The 21,688-nt window shown below is 45.0% G+C and overlaps 1 protein-coding gene and 1 non-coding gene across 2 annotated transcripts; one reads left to right on the top strand and one right to left on the bottom strand.

Annotated features, from left to right (window-relative positions):
• Positions 1-3,661: 3,661 nt before the first annotated feature.
• TRNAT-UGU (transfer RNA threonine (anticodon UGU)) lies at positions 3,662-3,734 on the top strand. Its single transcript has one exon. It is a non-coding gene; the product is annotated as a tRNA-Thr (tRNA).
• A 1,025-nt stretch (positions 3,735-4,759) lies between these two features.
• Positions 4,760-20,774, bottom strand: HHIPL2 (HHIP like 2). Its single transcript, XM_069008378.1, is given in 13 exon segments — positions 4,760-5,436; positions 6,212-6,298; positions 8,686-8,742; positions 8,745-8,762; positions 10,222-10,367; positions 10,721-10,847; positions 12,109-12,443; positions 12,778-12,915; positions 14,174-14,335; positions 14,337-14,400; positions 14,403-14,812; positions 19,173-19,471; positions 20,769-20,774. Coding segments are annotated over 13 exon segments (2,241 nt in total). The 3' UTR covers positions 4,760-5,044.
• Positions 20,775-21,688: the final 914 nt, after the last annotated feature.

The following is a 21,688-nucleotide window of genomic DNA, read 5'->3' as shown; positions in this document are numbered from 1 at the left end:
GGGTGCTCACCAGGATCTCTCATGCTGCTTTGGAGTAGGAGTGGAAGCAGTGCACAAGCTAAAACCTGGAAAGAGCCTTCACAGCTACTTACCCAGCCTCTGTTATACATGGCAATTGTTAGTGGAAATACCACAGCAAGTTATTTCTTCTGATTTTTTTATCTCGTTCTAGCTCATGTTTTGTATCCAGTGTTTCAAAGAAAAGTGGATCATTCTTAGGTAATGTGAAAAACAATGATTTTCACAAGGATTGACTGGGTCGAAACTGTAAAACCACTGGACATTTCCTGAGGCACATCTCAATCAAGCAGGACTTAAAGCTTCACATTCAGAAGATAAGGCAGGCCTCAACCAAATGCTGAGATCATTACATGCCTAAAATACCCCAAGGACTGCCTCCAAAAGCCACCCAAAATCACCAAGAAGTGTTCCCCTGATTTTGATAATATTTTACTCAAAAAACCCCTTGCATTTGCACAAAACAAAGTAATCCATCAGCCCTTGCCAACTAAAATGAATTACATTAAACTCAGACACCTTCAGGTTCCTACAGTTTCTTTAAGAAAGAAAAGAAACAGAGCTGAACCTGTCAAAAAACTAAAACCCACAGAACGTCCCATTTCACAAGAAGACTGAAGCTGTGCTGCAATTCCTTTCTCTCAGAGGTTAACAAGTGCCAGTTTTGCTGATCTGCACCTCCACTGAGATAATCCCAGGTGCACCAAGCTTCCCTCAGGACACAGAGAGCCAGATGTGTGGAGGACAAATGTGGGCAAGCCTGACAACCTGTTAGGAGACACACAGTGTCTGCAGAGGAAACATGGGCTGCTATTTCTTTCATACTATTGCAGCCCAAAAGCTTTGTGCAACAAAGAACCAAACGCTGTGAAACACCAGTGAAACTGAATCCAGCCAGGAACTGGGTGGCAAGCCAGGCAAAGGAGTTTGGAAAAGAGAATACAGTAGTGCAAGAGAATTTCCAGGGATTTCCACAAATTGCCATGGACCAGCTGTCTGAAGAGTCATTCCTTTGGTTTCTCCTGAATACAAGATATGGCAGCAAGATCATAGAATACGCTTGGGATTAGCTGACTATGCTTAACGAGATGGACAAAAACTCACAGCAGCACAAGTGACATCTGTGGGCTGACACCAGCTTTACACAGGGTTAAACACTGACTTGTACAGTGGGGCTGTTAGGGACAGTCAGGGAGCTAATCAGGAATAAATAAATCGGATTTAATAACAGCCTTGGTCCAGACTGAGCAAGACTACACTTATTCCTACCCGAGCCACCCTATTTTCTAGCTTGATGCTCAGTCTTGGCCTAGAGAAGGAACTTTAGAGAGCATACATAAACGTGCATCTTTAGATGTCTGGCACACCTTTAAAGGTCAGTCGTCCTACAGATCTTTCTTAAAAACCTGCGTGGTAAAAAAACCTCACTCTTCAGCATTTGAAGTCTGTTAAAAGTATTTTCTTAATCTTTTGATGCAGTCCTTAGGTTCCACCTAGTGGCTTTCAACAGCCATTGAACAGCAGACTAGACAGGCATTTTATTGCCTAAATGCTTAATTTTCACATCTGTGTGGGTCTAGCTGCAGAAAGAAACATAGAATCTTGTTTAGATAGTGTTCTGCAGTTTTGACCCCGTCAGTTCTTTGAAAAATCACTGCTCTTCATATTCCACAGGAATATCAAGATCCACTTGTCTTTGAAACATTGGATACAAAACATGAGCTAGAACAAGATAAAAAAAAAAAAAATCAGAAGAAATAACCTGCTCTGGTATCTCCACTCCCAATTGCCATCTATAAGAGAGGCTGGGGAAGTTGCTGTGAAGGCTGCCTCGACTCCCTTCACAGCCAGCTGAGGAACAGGCACCTCTAGACCACGACTAAGATAACTTTTTGTAGAGGTTTCCCTTCAGGTGAGAGGAATTACATCCCAGAAGTGTCTCATTTCCTCATTTTCATTACAAAGAGAAGTCAAGGGGCTTACTGATATCGTGGTACCACCATCACACCTCCTGAATCCCACCCAGGCTCTCTGACTAAGAAACACTCCGTGGCACAGACTTTGAAGTGCAGCCCACCTTGCAGGGAGCTCTCAGCGGGCAGCAAAAGGCATCTGGAAGCAGGGCAATCACAACAGTTACAGATTTGCACCTAAGTTTAAAAGCCCAATAGTGGCAGGTAGCTATGTTATCACAGAAAACTTATTTCAACACTGTTCTGCTCTCAGTTCTGCTGCTCAGCTGTGTTAGACTGATGAAGGTAGGCTTGTCATATAGCATGAAAGGTGGAAGACAGTTCTGCTCCTGCCTACTTGAAGGTCATAAAACAAGCTATGCTTATACTTCAGTTCCCTGAGGCATTAGCAGAACACTCACCACAGACATTTTAGTCCTCTTTGGAAGAGCTGTAGTCGCTCTAAAGAGTCACTATCTTCAAAGGAAAGGGAAAAAAAGCATCCAAAGAAATGTGAAACTTCATTAATTTATCAGCTGCCACATTAGAGGTCAAAAGCAGATATTTCAAAGTAATTTTAGTGTCTTACATAAACAAGACAGTTCACCAGAACTGATCTAGTTTGTCCACAGAGATCATATCCATTTAAAGAGAAGGTGAAATAAAACTAAAGAAAAATAATAAAAAAAGAGGAAGTTGACCTAGTTCATGATTTGTGGAGTGTGGGATGGATGAAACGTCTTTAGCTCCTTAATGCAGCTTTTTCTGTCTCTTCTCATTTCAAGGAGCTTTACTTTTGGTCACACGCAGATTGAGGTTTGCACCCAGTAAATCATGTGTGCTTTTCTAGAACATGACTCTGGTGTTCAGCAGAACCGCTCAGATTTATTACTCCACGGCGATGTCTCTCCACTTCCTCTGCATAGCTCACCTTCTCACCTTCACCTAAGTCTTCATGGAGCATGTGACAGACTGGTTCTTTCATGCAAAGGAAAGGAGAAAATCCTCAAATGGCTTCAAACTTCCTGGCTCAGTAAAAACCAAGAGATGAAGGCTCCACACTGCCCACCTTGCTGTCGGGTTCACACCCCAGGCAAGCGAGACGTGTGGTTTATCTGCGAGAGTTAAACCAGCTTTTGTGCAACCGTGATTTCACAAAAGCTGAGGAGAATTACAACACTGAGCTGACTATCATCTACTTAAAGTGACTCTCTTCCCACTCTGCACAAAACCAGGTGCTGTGCAGCCTTACCTCCCAAAACCTTGACTCAGGCAGCGACGGCTCCCTCCCTCACAGCGTGGGGGATGCCCGCGAGAACCGGCAATCGCTCCTGGGAGCAATCCTCCCCAGCGCCACCGGAGCTCCGCTCTCCAAGGCACTTCCACCCTCAATCCGCGGCAGTGGAAGACGGCAAGGACCCCTGGACTCCCTCGGGCAACGCCGCAGGGCTGGGCCGGGAGCTGGATTCCCGCCCCCGCCACGGGCAGCTTTTCCCGTGGAGGGCCTCCAGAGGCCCAGCTGAGCCCCAGGGGTGCCGCAGGTGCAGCACGGCTCCAAGGGGCTGCTCCGGGCCCCCTCCGGGCGCTGAGGCCCAGGCGGAGGGCAGGGACCCCGCGGCACCGCCGGAACGCGCCGGGGAGGCGGCCCCGCACAGGGACAGGAGCCATCGGCAGGGGCCGAAATGATAGGTGGCTCCATAGCTCAGTGGTTAGAGCACTGGTCTTGTAAACCAGGGGTCGCGAGTTCGATCCTCGCTGGGGCCTCCCGAGTTTTTCCTGCTTTTCTCATTGTGGTTTCTCCCCCGACCAAGCCGGGGGCTCCCGGGAGAGCGGGCGGCGGGGTCCCTGCGTTTTGCATCCCGGCACGGCGCCTCCAGAGGGCGGCGGTGGGAGACAAACGCAGCGCTGAAACTGCGAACCGACGTCATGGGCTCGGCCGGCTCCGGGGGCAGGAGCGCAAGTGCCGTCCCGGCTCCGTTTCCGAAGTAAACCATTTCCCGGGATCTGAACGTCGCGGCTTGGTACGGCGCCGCTTCCACCGTGTGGGATCTGGAGCCACAGGATGGTTCTCGCCCATGGCTCAGCTCTAACGCGGGGTTTTAGGGGGGGTTTGCTTTGCTTTTGGTGCTTTGAATTGTGTTGGTGTTTCAGATTTGCTGGACATTTCCAGCCCGTAGTGGACCCTATGGAAACTGCAGGTGATCTGTACCTTGAAAAAATAATCATAGAATAACTTGGGCTGGAAGAGACTTTAAAGATTATCACATTCCAACCCTGTGCCGTGGGCAGGGACACCTTCCACTAGACCAGGTTGCTCAGAGCCTCATCCAACCTGGCCTTGAGCACTTCCAAGGATGGGGCATCCACAGCTTCTCTGGGCAACCCGTGCCAGTGCCTCACCACCCTGACAGTGAAGAATTTCTTCCTAATATTTAATCTAAACCTCCCCTCTCTCAGTCTGAAGCCATTCCCCCTTGTCCTGTCACTACCTGCCCTTGTAAAAAGTCCATCTCCAGTTTTCTTGTGTGTCTTGTTCCGGGACTAGAAGGCTGCTATATGGAGCCTTCTCTTTTCCAGGCTGAACAACCCCAATTCTCTATAGGAGATGTGCTTCAGCCCTCTGAGCATCTTAGTGGCCCTCCTTTAAAAAAAAAAAAAATCTAATTTCAGTCTGAAAAGCAGCTACTCTTGAAGTACACTTTTCACCGCATTTCAGCTGAAGGACAAAAAAAAAAAAAAAAAAGAAAAGAAAGATGAGGTAATTGACATGTCTATTCCATATTCTTTAATAGAAGATTAAAGTCCTAGAATTTAGAGGCACTTGGATTTATTAGACAGTCATACACAGCCAAATCCTACCAGTGAATATCCAGCACAGGCTCTCATAACCACTGATGTCAGAAAAGGACAGCACAGCAGGATTTGGAAGCTGGTGCTGTTAAGGTTTAATATGTTTAACAGAACATATGTAGAGACTGCTAACACTGCCATTAATGAGGGCACACCGGGGAGCACTCCATAACAAGTCAGCCAAATTCTCTTTTATTTCATCACTACTCAATAGTTTCACTGTCTTATACATGACTTGCTTTTTCTGGGACATCACTGAGCTCCAAAAGCTCCTTCTTCCTCCTGTTCTCCAGTTTTCCCTTAACTGGTGCTGCTTTCTTTGGAAGAACCTCCTTGGTTCTGGCTAAGTGGGAGCTCTTCTTTCTTGGCAAACGTGGTGCTGGTGCAGTTCTGGAGTTGTGTGCAACCTTCTTTCCCTTGTGAGATTCAGCCTCAGCTTTGACTCTCTGTCTCCCTTTACCAGATGGAGCTGCTTTCACTGTTGATGCTTTTATTTTGGTGGATGGGGTCCTTTTTGCTTTCTTAGAAGATACTCTTGGGGTGGCTGCAGTGAGAGTAGAAGATTTTTTTGGAGGCTTGGTTGTTGAAGGTTCATTTAGCAGCTCAAGGACAGTCTCTGAGGAAAGTAATTAACATGGCTCAGCATTCCTGCTTTGAGGCAAAAGGCTAATTCAGAGATGTGACTGATAGAAACCCTTGTTAGAGCTACAGTCAGGAAAAATAGCTGAAATTATGGAAGAAGAAATGCACACTATAAACCTCTCCTTCTATCAAAAGACCCTTGGTTTTCTTGGAAATAAAATGATTAATTTTAGAAATTAAGAATGTATGTTTAAGGAAAATTACTTCCAGACAGAATATGATGAAACCTTGCACACTTCTTAGTGTGCAGACATAACAATATGAATTGTTCATAATACACTAATGTCTGGAAATCCCAGGCAAGATAATATCAACTGTCTCTACTCAAGATGTAACTCCTGCCCTGGCTGCATGGGACTTTAAGACAGGATGCACTTAGGAAAAAAGAAGATTGACTCCACCCAGATGTACAGAGAAGGGATTATTTGATTCAAGGAACTTGTCTCAGAGCCAGGGACAGAAGCTCAGGATTTCCCAGACCTCATTCAATGCCTGAATCAAAGTCATCAGTCACCCTTGTGATGCCCATTTACACTATTACTTAGCAAAACTTACGAAAAAACTCAGAGGTTGGGATAAAGAAAAGTCATGGCACTGAGTAGATGGCAGAAGCACACATTGAATGTGATAACCAGACTTCAGGATTGCTCCTGCTCAGTGCTTTAGTTTTTAAGACTGCTAAAGATCTCAATCACATGCCTGTAAGTTTATGTTTTGCTTCTCATTAGAATCAAAGCCTGACAACTTACTTGCACATGGAACAAATGATATCCACTTGCTCTGTGTTTTCACTGGAACAGGCTTGTATTTGCACTTCCCTGGTGGAGCTCTCCTTGGAAAACAGAAAGCCAGATGCAAACACCTGACAGATTGTTAGGGAAGTTTATTTATTCCATAGGCACACAGCAACCCCCTGTTGTCATTTGCCACTGGTGGAAGAGGCATGAAAGTACTTTAGGCACCTGGAGTGCAGCACAGGTGGAATTCAAAAGCCTGACACAGGCCTGGCAAGCCATAAAATCCCTGTCCCAACAGCAGCTGGTGAATATGACCTTCGTTGGGATTTCCTTTGGGTACAACAGCGTGCTGCAGCAAGAGGGGTGAGAAAGGAAAGGAACAGGCAAAGAGGGGGGGAGCAACAACTGCAAAGAAATGTGTCTGTATTCCTCTTCTGCTGTTCCCTGACAACTTCCCACAGTACAAAAGCACCAAAACAAAAACACCCAAACACATTTTCCCTGAGGTAAAGATGTTGCATGTTAAGAAACAGGAAGAGAGGTACAAAGAAGCACAACACACCTGTGTTTTCTGTTACCCACCAAGGGAACTGCTGTAGGACAAATCAGAACAGGTTCTTCCAATTTGGCATGCTTGACAGCACCGAGCAAAGCAAAGCATGACCTAAGCAATCTCATTTTCTTGTGACTGGCATTCTTCTTCAGACAGCAGCAAGAGCCAAGTGCTTCCCCCGTACCATTTCAATTAAAAAAAAAAAAAAAGTTACTAAAGCAGGGTTGTTGGCACTGCTTGTGGGGATTTTTTTTGGTGGGTTGTTGTGGGGGTTCCCCCCCAGTCTCTCTCCTCTCTAATTTTTAAATTATTTTCTAGCTCGTGTTCTCTCTGCTCGGGACAGAAGGAATTTGGTGCCACCCTGCTGTCTCCAAGAGTACTACTAGAGAGGCAAGCTGAAGTCGGGACAAGCGGCACTGCTGCCATCAGCTTTCCTGGCAGGTTCCTCGGGAAGTTTGAGTCGCCATCAGACACATGGCAGTGGCCCTGGCAATGCTTTGGAAGCAGGACTTTGTGTGGCTTGCTGTCCGTGCCAGCGCACTTCCCGCCGTGCGGGCAGGAGGCAGGGAATGCTGGATTCACTGCCTGGGACTGCACCCAGCAGAGAAACCAGCTATGCCAGAGAGACAGAAAAGGAAAAATCTTTAAACAGTAGTAAAATGCAAAGGAGAAAGACTCGTGAGGAGACCAGAATCACCCCAGGAGCTGGTGGTGGCAGGACTATTCTCCAGAGCCTGCTCAGGCTCCAGAGAAGCTCTGCACACCCTGGGCACGCCTGCAAAGTGCAAACACACCAGGGCAGAGCTGACACAGCCCCATCCGGGCTAAGGCAAACAAGGAGAACCGGGAAATGCGCGAAAATGTTCCTAAGAGCCAAGGGAGTAAGTGTCTGGTCCTACTCTAGAAGGATGGACACAAAGCTTCAAAAGCACAGGGTCTTCATGGCACATGAAGGAGTGGCACAGAGACAACAGAGTTTTTTGGGGTTTTTTTTGATAGACAGACTCTGCTCAAGCTCTTGATATTTATGCAAGCTCACAAATAAATAAATAAATATTTAGTTGAAAATCTTACATTTTGGTCAGCCGCAGTTAATGCACTTCCTGGCAAATGATAAGCTGTTAAAGGCAGAAATCTCCTCAAGCAGTAAAAGATTCCGGTTCTATTCCCATCACCTTGGTACACAGCTTGAGTTAACTATCTAGCTTTGGATTTAACTTCTCAAGAAAACATAACTTGTTTCCTTCATTTTGCTAGTCTCTGCAACAGCACAGACACATTTGTACTGCATCTACTTTACACAGAGATTTGAAACTCATTTAATGTTTTTTAGCAAAATTGGAAAGCTTGGGAGGCAAAAAAATTACATAAGTGTGCTTATTGTTGTAAAAACAGACTTTAGCAGGGATAACTGCCTAATGGGGAAAAACATTTTGCTTGGAAAAACTCATGTTTAGGCTCCAGTTATTATTTGAGCACTGCATGAACTACCATGTTTCTCTCATCTTTGTGAAGAAAATGAAACTGTAGAGTGTCATTCATTTTTTTATTTATAATAAAGTGCATCATAGATATTTGATGCAATGACCCTGAAGGATATGGACTGTCATTTTGAAAACATTGCTTTGCTATAATTCAGATATTCAACCAAGGAGACTTTCTTTTAATCCTTAACTCTCCCAAATCTTCAAGGAATTTGAACTCTATTTCCTGTTTCTGTGTGCACAGATATGATGAGTGAGGAATAAACTCACTCAAACTGATTAAAGTTGCACCTGATGTACAGTGGGTGAACAAAACCCAAGGACTGGATGCAGATGACAGTGATATTGTATATCAGTAGTACTTGGCATTCTTTTACTGTAATTGCTGGAGAGTGTATGACAATTATAGAAGAATTTGGCATGGAAATCTATCTTTAATTACAAACCTTACAAATCAATGAGCTTATAGAGTGATCCATGTGGTGCATAGGCACTGGGATAAGAATAGACATAAAATACAGCTCACCTAAGTGGAAGTGAAAAAAGAAAACTGGTCTTAGATTCAAGTGCCTAAGCTGGATCCCAGTTCTCCATTTCCCTCTTTCCTGGCTTTTCAGGAATTCATGTGGTCAGAAAAGAAAACCCCTTCAGTTACGCCCTCAGCCGTGCCTTCTTTGTTCTCACCCTAGCCTATGCAGGTGGCTTCCCAGAGACACCAGATGACCTCCTGGCTGCAGCAGGGTTCCACGCAGAACCAGCAGGTCTCATTCAGGCAGAGAGCCTGAGCAGCACATTCATTACCTCACCTCTGTGCCTCTCCAAAAGGTTACTTTCCTCTGTATAAATACATATTTTTTTAAAAATTGTTTGTACCAAAGAAGCAGCCAGAAGCTACAAATAGAGGGGAAGACCACACAAGAAATATATTTTCCATCTCATAGTCATACGAAAAAGGACAAAAATTCAGCAAGAGCTACATTGGCTAATCTGTGGGAGACAGAAGCTTCTTATTTCTGTCTGGTAGCTGTGGAAGACAACTGCTCCTTGTGCCTTTCCTTCAGCACCCACTAGAACAATATCCAGGGAAAAGAGAAATTAGAGTATCTTGCAAGAGGCAAAGCCGTTGCTGTCTTTCAAACTGCATAACAGCTTGATGGTTTCTAAAAGGACCACCAGAGTAAGAGATATTTAACATCCACTCATTCCCCATGTTGTTAGAATAGTTAAAAACTGTACACATTTCACAACAAAGCTTGCATCTCCATGCAGCTCTGACAGAAAATGTTAGGCAGATGATCTAGGATCTTTTCATGGCAAGCAAATATCTTTTCTGTTGAATGGTGAAGCACTAAAGCACACCTGTGTTCTCCAAAAACTTGCAGCTGCTTTTTGTATTACATAGCTCTGTCAGGAGGCTGTAGAGAAGTGAACAAACTGCACATTGGTACTTCCATCTTGGTGAGAGATATGGTCCTTGAGACCTAAGTAGTGTTCCATCTGCTGAGGCCTTTACATTAAATTTTGAAATGAGTGTCTTTCCTGATCCCCAAATAAAGCCCTGGTCTATAATCCACAGGGTGAGGTGCTGTTGTGAATAAGACTGAGGAATTTGTGCAAAGGAAGCAGGAGAAATTCAGAGAAGCTCTAAGAACTCAAGTGAGGATGAGGTCGTGCAATGAAAAAGTGAACTGCATTGATATGGTCCTTTGATTAATGAAATAGCACAAAGAAACAGCAACAAAATGAATGTTTCACATGAAGTTTTGTCTCCTGAGCTCTCCATCAAGCTGGTCTGCAATAGCCTCACAGGGCAGGAGGCCTTCCTGAGTCACAGACCAACCCTACCTGCCATGCTGAGCCAGCCACAAACCTCTCTGCACTGCCTGCTCTCCAGGCATGCCTCAGGAGCCACAGAATTTTCCACATTTTCCCTACAGGAGAGAACTGACAGTTTCCAATGAAGGTGCAGCCAGCACAATACCTACCTGCTTCATCCTCAGCAAATGAGATGATGAATTTGCTGTAGGAGCTGATCATTCCAGGGAAAGCACAAGCTGTTGTGCTGCCAATGCAGATATCCTGCTTCTTCCACTTATTTGTCTTCTCATCTTCCTGTAAAGCCATAAGTCAACTAGATGAAAAATAAACCCATGTATTTTATATCTCCATCATCAAAGTTAGTTCCTGTCAAAATCAGGCATTACTGAAACAAAAAAAGTAGTCAGTGAAGACTGCGACTCTTGGCTGGCTTTTGGAGAAACACACCTGAACAAAAGCAAACTTATCCAAAGGATTCTGAAATGGAGAAAATTTAGATTCCAACAAAAATGTTGTTGTAATAGTCAAACACAGAACTTAGTCTATTTCCAAGATTCTCATTTACTCCAGTCCAAAAGGTTTTGGGATGCTCCAATGCACTTATTTGCCCAGACAAGGCAAATGTGGGTACAGAATGGGAGCTGCAGAGGAAACAATCAATCTCACCTGTTCATGAAATCACCAAAAATATAAAGGCCGTTCAAGTTGAGTGATTCACATCCCCTGTAGACAAAGCCTCCAGTAACTGACTTGCCCACACTGCGGCCATATGCAAATATTGGCAGAATGTCATCTGTTAAACACACAGAAATAAAAAGTGAGAAAATTTACTTTCAGAGAGCATAAAAAAGCAGTTGCTCAATGACACTGACAGGTACAAAAATTACTAGAAGTACCAATACAGTTTAACAAAGTGCTTAGTGAAATTTCTATGGTAATTCAGCAGTTTACTCTAGGACAGAACAGACTCAGGGGCTTTAAGGACATCTCTGTGTAGTTGTTTATCAAGGTTTAGTTGTGATGAGCTTCCATAACACACTAAACCAAGATTCTCTGCATCAAGAAGTGATGCAGGAAGGCATCAGCCTGCAGCAAGTGTTATCTTACTTGTGACTGTACCAGTCATTTTAGCAGGCATCATCTTTACCAATTCCAGTGTTTTTAGAGAAGGGAATAAGATCAAAATTGCCAGTGAGCTCAACATCTTAGCGGGTTCACTGACACAGCACAGAACATGAATGAGTGTGCTCTCTCAATTTTGTGTTATGAGACTTGTAAAATAAACACTCTGCCTCTGGCAATGTTAAAATTGAATTCAGCCCTTTCTTGTGTTGTCTTATCAGATTCCACAGTATTTTATTCTTGTCCTCAATTTTTTTCCCTGCATTAATGTCAATAACACAAACTCTGCACTTGTCTGCTCATCCAAACGTTCCAGGAACGTCTGCATGACCTTGAGACCAGGTGTCTTCACCCAACAGCTTAAGGAACATTATAATAATACTCAGTTCTTCTACCTTGCTTTGCCAAGAGCTTTACAAAGCCCACCAATTTCTTTTTTTAAAGGCAGCAAGTGAGTTTTGCCACCACACCCACAGTCAGACCCAGAGCACAGCTTCTGGGCATTCTGCTGCAGCACCAAGCAGCCTCTGCCACAGGGTTTGTTTCAGGGTTTCAGCATCAGCCTGGTCCACTGTCCTTAGCCACAGTCACGGCTCAGAGCTTCTGAAGAAAACACAGTATCACTTTCTGCTTAAATCAAATCCATTGCCTTCCTGGCTTCACTGGAAAAACTGTCCACAAAAGACACAGGCTTTGTATTTAAACACCTTGTCCAGTGCAGTGTGTGGCAGGGAATTCCCTGGATAAGCAGAGCATCATTTCACACCATACACAGCAGGGCTGGGGAGAAGGGATTTCTGCTCTTAAGAAGCACACAATCTCCATTGAATACACACCACTGGATTATTTAGCTTCACAGAAAAAATAGTGCTACAGGCCACTAAATATACACATATGATAAAGTAATCTCCTACAAGAAAGTTTTTCCTTACCCAAGGAGGAATCGTGGCAAAGCTTTGTGTCATAGCATTCAAACCTCTCCTTTGCTCTCCAGCCATAGTTCCCTCCTTTAACAATGAGGTCAATTTCCTCAAACCTGTTCTGCCCAACATCCCCACAGAATATCCTCCCTGTCCCCTCTTTTGTGACAGGGTCCCCTCTGTCCACTGCACAGCAGCACATATTCCTGACCCCGTAGGCATAAACCTCTGGGCGGGCTTTGGGATCAGACACAAATGGATTATGAGGAGGGATACAGCAAGGCTTTCCATCAGGGCTTCTTCTATCCACATCAATCCTCAACACTTTCCCCAAAAAAGTACTCCTAAAGAGAAGGCAGAAAAAGAAACCCCAGCATGAGAGCCAGCTGAAAACACAAAAATTTTCTTCTTCTCCTTCCCCATTTTCAAAGGAAAAATTATCTGAAAGAAATAAACCAGTAGCTGGTATGTCTTGCAACCTGCTTAAGCCAGAAAACTCTCTCTTCTCTAACAACTTGGCTTTCAACATGTCAAATTTTCATTTTTGAGATATTTCTTTGGACAGACTTGAAGATGCATGAGTACTTTCAGGAAGCACTCTTACTCTATTCTTCCACATTGTCTCCTTTCCAAACCTCGGTGACCAAGCTCAAAGCTTTCACCTGTCCTCCTGCTTATGTGTTCTGAGCATTCCCAAATTTTCCAAAAGGGTCTCCAGCTCTCCCTCCATCCCCTGTGAATACATACAAATAGCCATCCACACCAAAGAGCAGCTGCCCACCACTGTGATTTGCAGCTGGTTCCTCAAGCTCGAGGAGGGGAAAGGGGAAAGGGGAAAGGGGAAAGGGGAAAGGGGAAAGGGGAAAGGGGAAAGGGGAAAGGGGAAAGGGGAAAGGGGAAAGGGGAAAGGGGAAAGGGGAAAGGGGAAAGGGGAAAGGGGAAAGGGGAAAGGGGAAAGGTAAGAACTAGCTTTTTTCTTAGCAGGGGACAGGGCAGGTACACACATGACAGATAAAATGAGTGTATAGTACTGTAGTGAAACGTCCTCTCTGACAGCACAAACCTCTCAGGGCAGATGTTAATTCCATAATAGACTTAGGGCTGTTACTGCTCTGTAGAAGACAAGAGCACAAGATAGGGAGAGAAGACAATCTGGAAGCTTAGTTCCTGAGTCTTTTCAATCCACTTTGGTTTGCTGTGTGACCTTGAGCCAACCTGACTCTGATAGTTTCATAGCAGGCCAGTCACACACCTGAACCAGGGTGACTGGGAATGTGCAGGTTCTGCAAATGGAAAGAATCATGGGATCATAGACTGGTTTGGGCTGGAAAGGGACCTTAAAGATCATCCAGTTCCAACCCCCTGCCATGGGCAGGGACACCTTCGACTAGACCAGGTTGCTCAGAGCTCCATTCATCCTGGCCTTGAACACATCCAGGCATGGGGCATCAACATCTTCTCTGGGCAACCTGTTCCAGTGCTTCATCACCCTCTTCATAATCTCTAATCTAAACCAATCCCCCTTGTCCTGTCACTACAAAGGACTACAAGACCCCTTGCAAATGGTCCCTGTCCATCATTCTTGTAGGGTCCCTTCAGGAAGGGAAGGGAAGGCTTCCTGGAAGGCTGCAATTAGGTCACCCCAAAGCCTTCTCTTTCCTAGGCTGAACACTTCCAATTTTCTCAGCCTTTCCTCATAGGAGAGGTGCTCCATGCCCCTGATCATCTTGGTGGCCTCCCCTGGGCTCACTCCAACAGCTCCATGTCCTTCCTGTGCTGGGGACCTCAGAGCTGGATGCAGCACTGCAGGTGTGATCTCCTGAAGTTGGAGTAGAGGGGCAGAATCCTTTCCCTTGACCTGCTGGCCACACTGCTTCGGATACAGCCCAGGACAGCCCAGGTTTGGCTTTCTCAGCTGAAAGCTCACACTGCTGGATCATGTCCAGCCTTTCACCCACCAGCATCCCCAAGTCCCTCTTGGCTCTCAGTCCCCAGCCTGTGTTGATATTGGGGGTTGGATGGGGACAGAGGAAAATGATTTCTCATCATGGCATAGAGTAGCATTCCACATGAACTTTACCTTTCAGAATGTGGATCAGCTTTGTTGGCATCAGATGCCAAAGCCTTCAGTTCACTGATCCTGATCTTTTCCACTCGGTTCTTATCCACGTATGAGTAATAGATATAAAACTTCCTGTTGTCCTAATGCTTGGGGTGGAAAGCCATCCCCAGGAAGCCCTGGGGTAGCCTGCACTATCCTCTGAATATCCAGGAATGGCTCCTCCAGCTGGCTGCCATCAGGTAATAGACCCAGACAAGGCCCAGCTGCTTGGCTACAAAGGCGCTGTGGGTCTGGTCAGCGGCGTGGGCCATCAGCACCGGGTTCCTCAGGCCATTGGCAACCTCAGCCAGGTGCAGCTGGACGCAGCCCCCACTCCCCTCCAGCGCCGAGCCCAGGCTGTGGCTCAGGGCCGAGTTCTGCAGCACCTGGGGGAAGCAGTAATCCTCATCCTGGAGCTGCAGGAGGCGGCAGAAGCGGGTCCTGTTTGTCTCGCAGCACTCCTGGATGTGCTTGTCACCGGTCAGCAGGCGGATGGCAGAGTAGCAGCTGAGGTGAAGCTCAGAGCAGTAGTCAAAACAAAGTCCTGGCAGGCTTCTTAGAGGGGTCCAAGAGTTTTCTGCATCACAGAGATGTGCAGCATATGGAGAGCATTCCCAGAAAGTAAAGGAAACTAAAAATGTGGCTGTGCACACTCATCCAGGAGAAGCTGAGACACCTTCAGGGGAGCAAACTGGTTAATAAAATGAAAAATTAGCAACACAGAGAACATAAAGAGCCCCCTATGAAATGGAGCAGTAGAAAGTCACTCAGAATGTGGCCAAAATGGACTTAGAGGTCAGTAGTAGTTTCCTTTATCAAAGCACAGTCAGCTGCACCAAAATTCTTCCCAACAGAAGTACAAGTGTGGAGGCTGTGGATTCTCCACTTGGTAAGGTGGAACTGAGCAGTCTTGGAGGAGGTGATCAGAGCAGGGAAACAACCTGACAGAGCTCTGTTAATATCACAAGTGACATTGAGAAGATGAATAGGGCTTACTTTCCCCAGAAGAAAAATGAGGGAGTAGATGAAGGCAACAGGAGCCAGGTTAAAAAAAGCAGGTGAAACTGCCAGAAGAAAGTGTAGGTGCTAAAGATGTACACTGATGAAATATACAGGCTAAATTAATCTGATACATGCACAGTATTACTGAAGCAGACTGCAGGTGAGGTTTAAAACTGATTCAAATAAGTAAATACCATCTCATGCAATTCCTGTGACCATCAGGAAAAAAATACTGCAGGAAACATTTTCAAGTGTTACAGATCTAAAATTATGTTCCTTCAAATACCTTTAAGTGTTTATCTATGTAAAATGTAGGGTAAATTCTGAAAATCAAGCACTGTGTTTGAATTTGTACCTAAAATTTAAACTCCTCATCTTGCAAACATTCTGGGCCAGAACTTCCATAAAATGTTGCCATTAAAATCCCACTTGTGTTTTAATCAGCACAAAGTTGCAGAAGTTAAAGAAGAAGAGGCTACAATCTACAGAAATATTATTTTACTGGTTTTCATGCCAGCAGCCCAGAACAATCTATCCAGATCTTTTATTGGGCACAGATGGAGGAAGGTAAGTACATACACAGCCCAGGAAAGAACTACTGCATTAGTAACTTTTCTGCCTCATTAAACAAGCTTGCATCATTAAACAGAATTAATTTTAAAAATCTGGGCAGTTATACAAGGATTGAATTTTTTTTTTTTTTTTTGGTGCAAGTAGCAGCCTTCCCAGGATATTTAATGTGAACACTACAGACCCTGATTCCAAACTTCCAAGCAAGTTGTTGTCTTTGCTCACAGCAACACCCAGGGACTTTTGGCCATACTTTTGGATGGTGTAGGAAGTTTCTCACTTTTCATTGCTGCCATTTGGTTACCAGAAAGCAGCACAGAACGACCTGGTTTCTGTGCTTCCACATCACATCTGTAAGGAACCTCTCCCTCTTCCCAAATCAAGTCTCCAGCCTTGCAAAGGGGAGCCAAGTTCCCCAGGCCTGTCCTTACTGTCTGAGCCCAGTCCCAGCTGGCAGAACCACACCATTGTTCCCACGTTTAAGGTCTTCCCAGAATGAGGAAGGGCACCACCAGGCCCTGAATGCCACCCCCAAACGTGAAAGCTTCAGGTGAGTGTCCTTGTCTTTTTGTTCTCTCAGTCCTCTTCTGAAGTGATTACTTCATTAACACCTTTAAAACTTTTTTTAATTTCTCTCAAATAAGTGTGAACAGAGTCCAGCTCCTGGACCAGCAACCTGAGAAAGAAAAAGAGAAAACTAACTTCCTTTGAAACAAGGAGTATTCTCAGTGCCTCTGAGCTTCCTCAGCTCTGTTCTGCTAACAGACTGCAACAGAAAGGTCTCCTACACTCCATCCTCCGAAAAGTGGAGCAGCATCCCTGAGCAGCTGCCATGCTTTTCCAGCCATGGGGACTCCCACACAGTGTTTCCCTGCCAAAACAACACCTGCAGCACATGGATCCAGCAAGATACATGAGAGGGAGGCCGTTCCTCAAGGTCTGTGTAAACTCCCAGGATTAGGTGGCCTTGCAGCCACTCTTGGTTGTCTGCTTTCACTTCACTCAAGCATGAAGGAAAATCAATCTCATCACTTTATAAAAACAACAAAGCAGAAATTGCTAAGATCATATTGACACTTCTCTGCTGCTTTGCAATAGTTTCTCATAACGAGAATGCATTCAGCAATCAAATCAGGCCTCAGATTAAAACTGGTTTTAAGATCTGCTGCTTTCCCTGCACTGGCTCACATTCTATGCCTTTCAGTCAGCTTGAACAAGGCTTAATTGGCCTTTTTGATTTTTTAAGCCCCTCCTGTAGCAGTTTTCTGAGTAGGGAAGCACTCTGTCAGCCACCAGCCAAACGGCTGCTCTAGCACATATAGCAAGGTTTGCATCCAGGGAAATTCTCTAGCCCTGCAACTTGCACTGCATCTCTTTAACAATATTACAAGCATTCTTCAGTTTCATACTCAGTTTTTAAGCTAAATCCTAGAACAACTCAGCTGAGGGTCTAAATCTCTAAATGCTTAGAACAAGTGTAGGGAGCTAAAATAGACCCAGATCTTGCCAGATGCAGACTGAGCTCTACCAGCAGAGCCAGATTGCTTTAGATGCCTCTTCTAACCTGTTAGTTTTTAAGAGAAATTAATCTGGTTTAGAGTGACAGCAGCAAATCCATGATCCAGAACACATCCCTGTTTAATCCCCTGACCATTAAGAAACACTGAGCTGCACTGCCAAGGTAAGGTGAACTCTGTGGCTTCCTCCTTGGGCTCTGCAGGGCCAGTGAAACTTCCGCAGTTGCCAAACCCAGCTTCCTCTGGGTAACACTCAGCACCCCACTCATTACCACCCCACGAAGGTTGTCTGGCTTTTAGTGAGTTTTGACACTAAAGGAACACCTGGCTGAATGAGCTGCTTTGTTACCACACATGGCCACTGCTCTGATCTCCCCAAAAAATGTGAAATAATGCTGTCTTTGCTAAATTAGAGCAGCTACTATTCAGGTTTATCAGTAAGTACCTACACCACTTTCTTAAAATTTGTTTTGTTCCAAACTACGAGGATACTGTGGAAGTGGCAGAAGGGAATTCCATCCCTTCCATGTGACTTCACTAAAGCAAAACCATTTGGTAAATCTTTGCTCTTTTCACTAATTCAACAGGGAAATAATAAATAGCTGGCAGACAACCCAATCTCATTTCAAGTTGTTACCAACTTGACCAGGAAGAGCAACACATATCACAGTCACAAGCTTCTCCTCAAAGATTCAACAGCAATCTTATTCTAAAAAATCAGGGAAAGAGTAATAGCTTAAAACTTTGAAAATCTGTAAGAAAATAAGGGTGGTTTGGGTATTTTTCTACAAAATACACTTAGAAATAGTGCAAAATTACATTATGCCCTGCAGAATGAGGAATCAAAGAAGCAAGAGTAATCTTTATAATGTTTCTTTTCTATCTGAATCATGTAGAAAAACCTTCACAACATCAACACCAGTGTTTCTGCAAGAATCTGTAACACATCTTTTGCTGGTTTACTGACTGTAAAATGACAAAGAACTCTGCTGCTATTTTTTTCAGCCCTGGTGCTGAAAAGGTGTATCCCCCACCCCAAGGAGATGCCAAAATCTTGCCAGCATCCAAAAAGAGTGGAAACATTTTGGTACACAGATAACATTTTAGAGCTCAGGAAATATTAACTACAAGAGTTTTGTATGTTTTTAGAAAGATTAAGTGTGTCTTTTGGCTGCTTTGTGTTTTGGCATGCAGTGAGTGCAGCTTGGCATGACTAACAGTTGCTAAAAAGGCAGGTGGGTCCTGCCCTCTGATTTCAGGGATGCAGGGGAGCTCAGGCAGAAAAGTGCCTTTGGTCCTTCCTCCCTGCACACTTTCCATGAGCCAGGTGGGCAGTGGGGAGACAGCACTGATGAAAACACTGACTGCAGCCTTGGGACCTTGCAGCAGCTGTGTGAAACCACTGCCTGTGAAATTCTGTTCTACTTTGACAAGCACACCATTTGGAGCATCATCAGCAGGAACACAACCAAAAAATATCCTCCATGCAGTCCAGAGATCCAAACATTTTTGCCTGTAATTCCCCTATCATTGATTCTGTAGAACTTGCAATCCAGCGCCTTGCAGCTGCAAGCAGAGGGTAAATACTGATAATTCTCTCCTTCATTATGGGAAAATCACCATCCTCACTGGGCAATGTTTTCATAAACCCTTATTGCTAGCAAATGTCACTATATATTGCCAGATTCCAGTGATGCACCTTACACAAAGCACCTTGCAAAATGCCTGCTGAGGATTAGGTGCCATTCCCCTGCCAGCCCACCCTTCCCCTGCTCCCACACCTCCCTTCACAGCACCACAGCTGGTTAAAAGAGGCTGTCAGAACCACAACTGACCCCCAAACCAGCCCAAAGTGTAGGACACAGATAGTATTTTTCTTCCCTACCTGACACAGGATATCTTTGATGTATGTTCCACACTGTTTATGCCCCTGGGGATCCATGTAAACCATGATGTCCCAGTATTTTGCTGCAATGCTGTTGTCTCTCTCCCGGTCATAGCAGCCAAAGTTTTCATAGGCAGAGCAGAACTCCAAGGGCAAAGGGGGCTGGAAAGGTGGCCCATAATCCAGACACTGAGGATGTCCCAGCAGAGTGCCTGTGAGGCACAACAAGGAGAGGCAAACACACACATGTGGGCAAGGAAAAGAAACTCCAGAGCTGCTTCTGCTCTTTCCAGCCTGTGGCTAAGCATTCATTCCTGCAGTGTAGGTTTCTTTAGGCAGATGTATAGAAATCCCAGACTCCTTCGTTGCGTGGTTCATTCAGCTTCTGTGTTTTATTAATTGCCAGCCCCGGAACTCAGCGTTCCCTGAGGTTTGCTTACATTCCCTCTTCCTTTCTCTCTGAAGTTTACTACTTGGCATCAGAGACACCCTCCAGGCTGCCTCTTTGGTATGTCACACGTCACATGGCTGAACCCTCCCCTCTGGACATTTCTCCTGCCCTTAGAAGTACTCACAAATCTAATCCCTACATTTTAGGTTAAATTGGCTGAGAAATCCTTCACCCAGAAATATGAATAACAAAAACATGAGATATGATATACCTATACACAGAACTCGATAATCTCTCCCCTTTTACAAGGCACAAGTGAACAATTTTCTATTCCTAACTACCATTTTTCTCAGCTTTTAAAATGCATCAAACTTGGGGCTGGGTTCATAAAGACTGAACAGGGGTCATAAAATACAACCAAGTTAAGGCAGCAATTAACCACAGGAACAAGTAACTTCAGGATTGAAAGTTTTACAGATATTGCTGTTACCCACAAATCCAGGGACAAATTCAGGGTTAAAATGAGAATTTTGAAAGAGCGAAGGAAAAAACATTTTTAAGGCATCAGCACAATTTGAAGTTGACTGTGATATTCTGTGGTAACCCTGTACTTAAAGCAATTGATTTTTGTGGGTTTGATCCCAGTTGACATTAAACTGATTTAAAATGCATGAGACCTTTGCACTCTTTCCCCTCTGGTGAATAATGCTTGAGCAAGCTATCCCATCAGCTGTGGATGCAGGGGTTTGCACACATTGGACTCAGCCTGTTCTGGAGGATGACACTTCCTAACTTTGGTTCTCCCAAAGACAACCATTCCAATCCACTGAGTTACACATTCAAAGTACAACACACAGGCTTGAAAACCCTGTGGGCAGTGAATAATTTGCCAGAAATAATTTGCACAGAAATTTCACTCAGGACTTGTGATCTGCAGGTTTGTCTCAGGTGCAAGTACTGTGGTGTCAGCAAACAGCAAGTTTCTTGCAGGACATGGAAGAGCAATGCTTGGGACAGTTACACAAAAGCTGTGACTGTGCTGTTCTACTTGCTGACTGCAGCACGGTAGTTCTAGCACCAGGAGAGGACACAATCCCCCACAGCAACCCTGCTTCCAGAGGTCACAGGAGAAAGCTGGAAGCACCACAACGGATTAACAGATTTTTCAGACATCAAGCGCCTCTTTTATCCTCTCACTTTCCTTACCTCCATCCCAGCCTCTGATGCTGTTTCACACTTCTTCCTCAACAGTCTCAGCTGCTGCTGATGCCTTCAGAGGCCACCTAAAAACAGAGACTGGACAAGAATAAGGGAATAAAGGGAGGTATTTATTTGAAAGGCCTTCAAAGGTACACCCTGGGGAGCCAGAGGCTACTCTCAAAATGGACCCAAGATGGACGACAGGTCACGAGTTCTTCACACTTTTATAGGTTTGGTTCATTTGCATATCAGGGTTAACTCTCTAATTAAAGCTTCAGTTAATGATGTCGTTTCCCCAAGCTTGCCCCCCCCCCCTTTAGAGGCTTTTGGTTTATACTTTTGGGCCTAGGACAGTCTGAGTGTCCCTGGAGAGCAGGCCTGGAGAGGCTTTGTTATGTCTACCTAGCACGAGAGAGCAGGAGTTAACAGGCTACAGGAGACTTCAGAGTTACACACTAGGCAGTACAGGGTTTGAAAAATATGGAAGTTAAAACCTAAGGCATCACTGCAAGGCACACACATCTCCCACAGGAAGCTGAGGGGACAAAGGGAAATTACATGGGAGCTCTCACCAAGCACCAGTGGTTCCAGCATTCAGCTTTCATACTGCTTGTGTTGGGTTAATGATAAAAGCTCCTCTGCACACCCACAAAGGAACATAGACAATGGAAGGGGGAAGCCCAAGCAATACTCTGTTGGGATGCTGCCAGGGTCATCACAGGAGAGGCACCAGCTCATCAAAGGTTCATCTTTGCAAGTCCAGGGGAGCAGAGGGGCACAATGGCAGGCAAGAAGCCAAATGAAGGGCACTGTGTCTGGTTGCCTCTCAGGGATGTCCCACGACAGCTTTAGCCCCAATGTCCAGGCAGGAAACCCAGTGAGATGAATCACTGGGAGCAAGTCTGGATCATCTCTCTCACCTAAGG

This window comes from Aphelocoma coerulescens, chromosome 3 (assembly GCF_041296385.1).
Source record: "Aphelocoma coerulescens isolate FSJ_1873_10779 chromosome 3, UR_Acoe_1.0, whole genome shotgun sequence".
NCBI classification, from domain to species: Eukaryota; Metazoa; Chordata; class Aves; order Passeriformes; family Corvidae; genus Aphelocoma; species Aphelocoma coerulescens.
The sequence above is the reverse complement of the archived record's forward strand: the minus strand, read 5'-3'. Positions and strand labels throughout refer to the sequence as shown.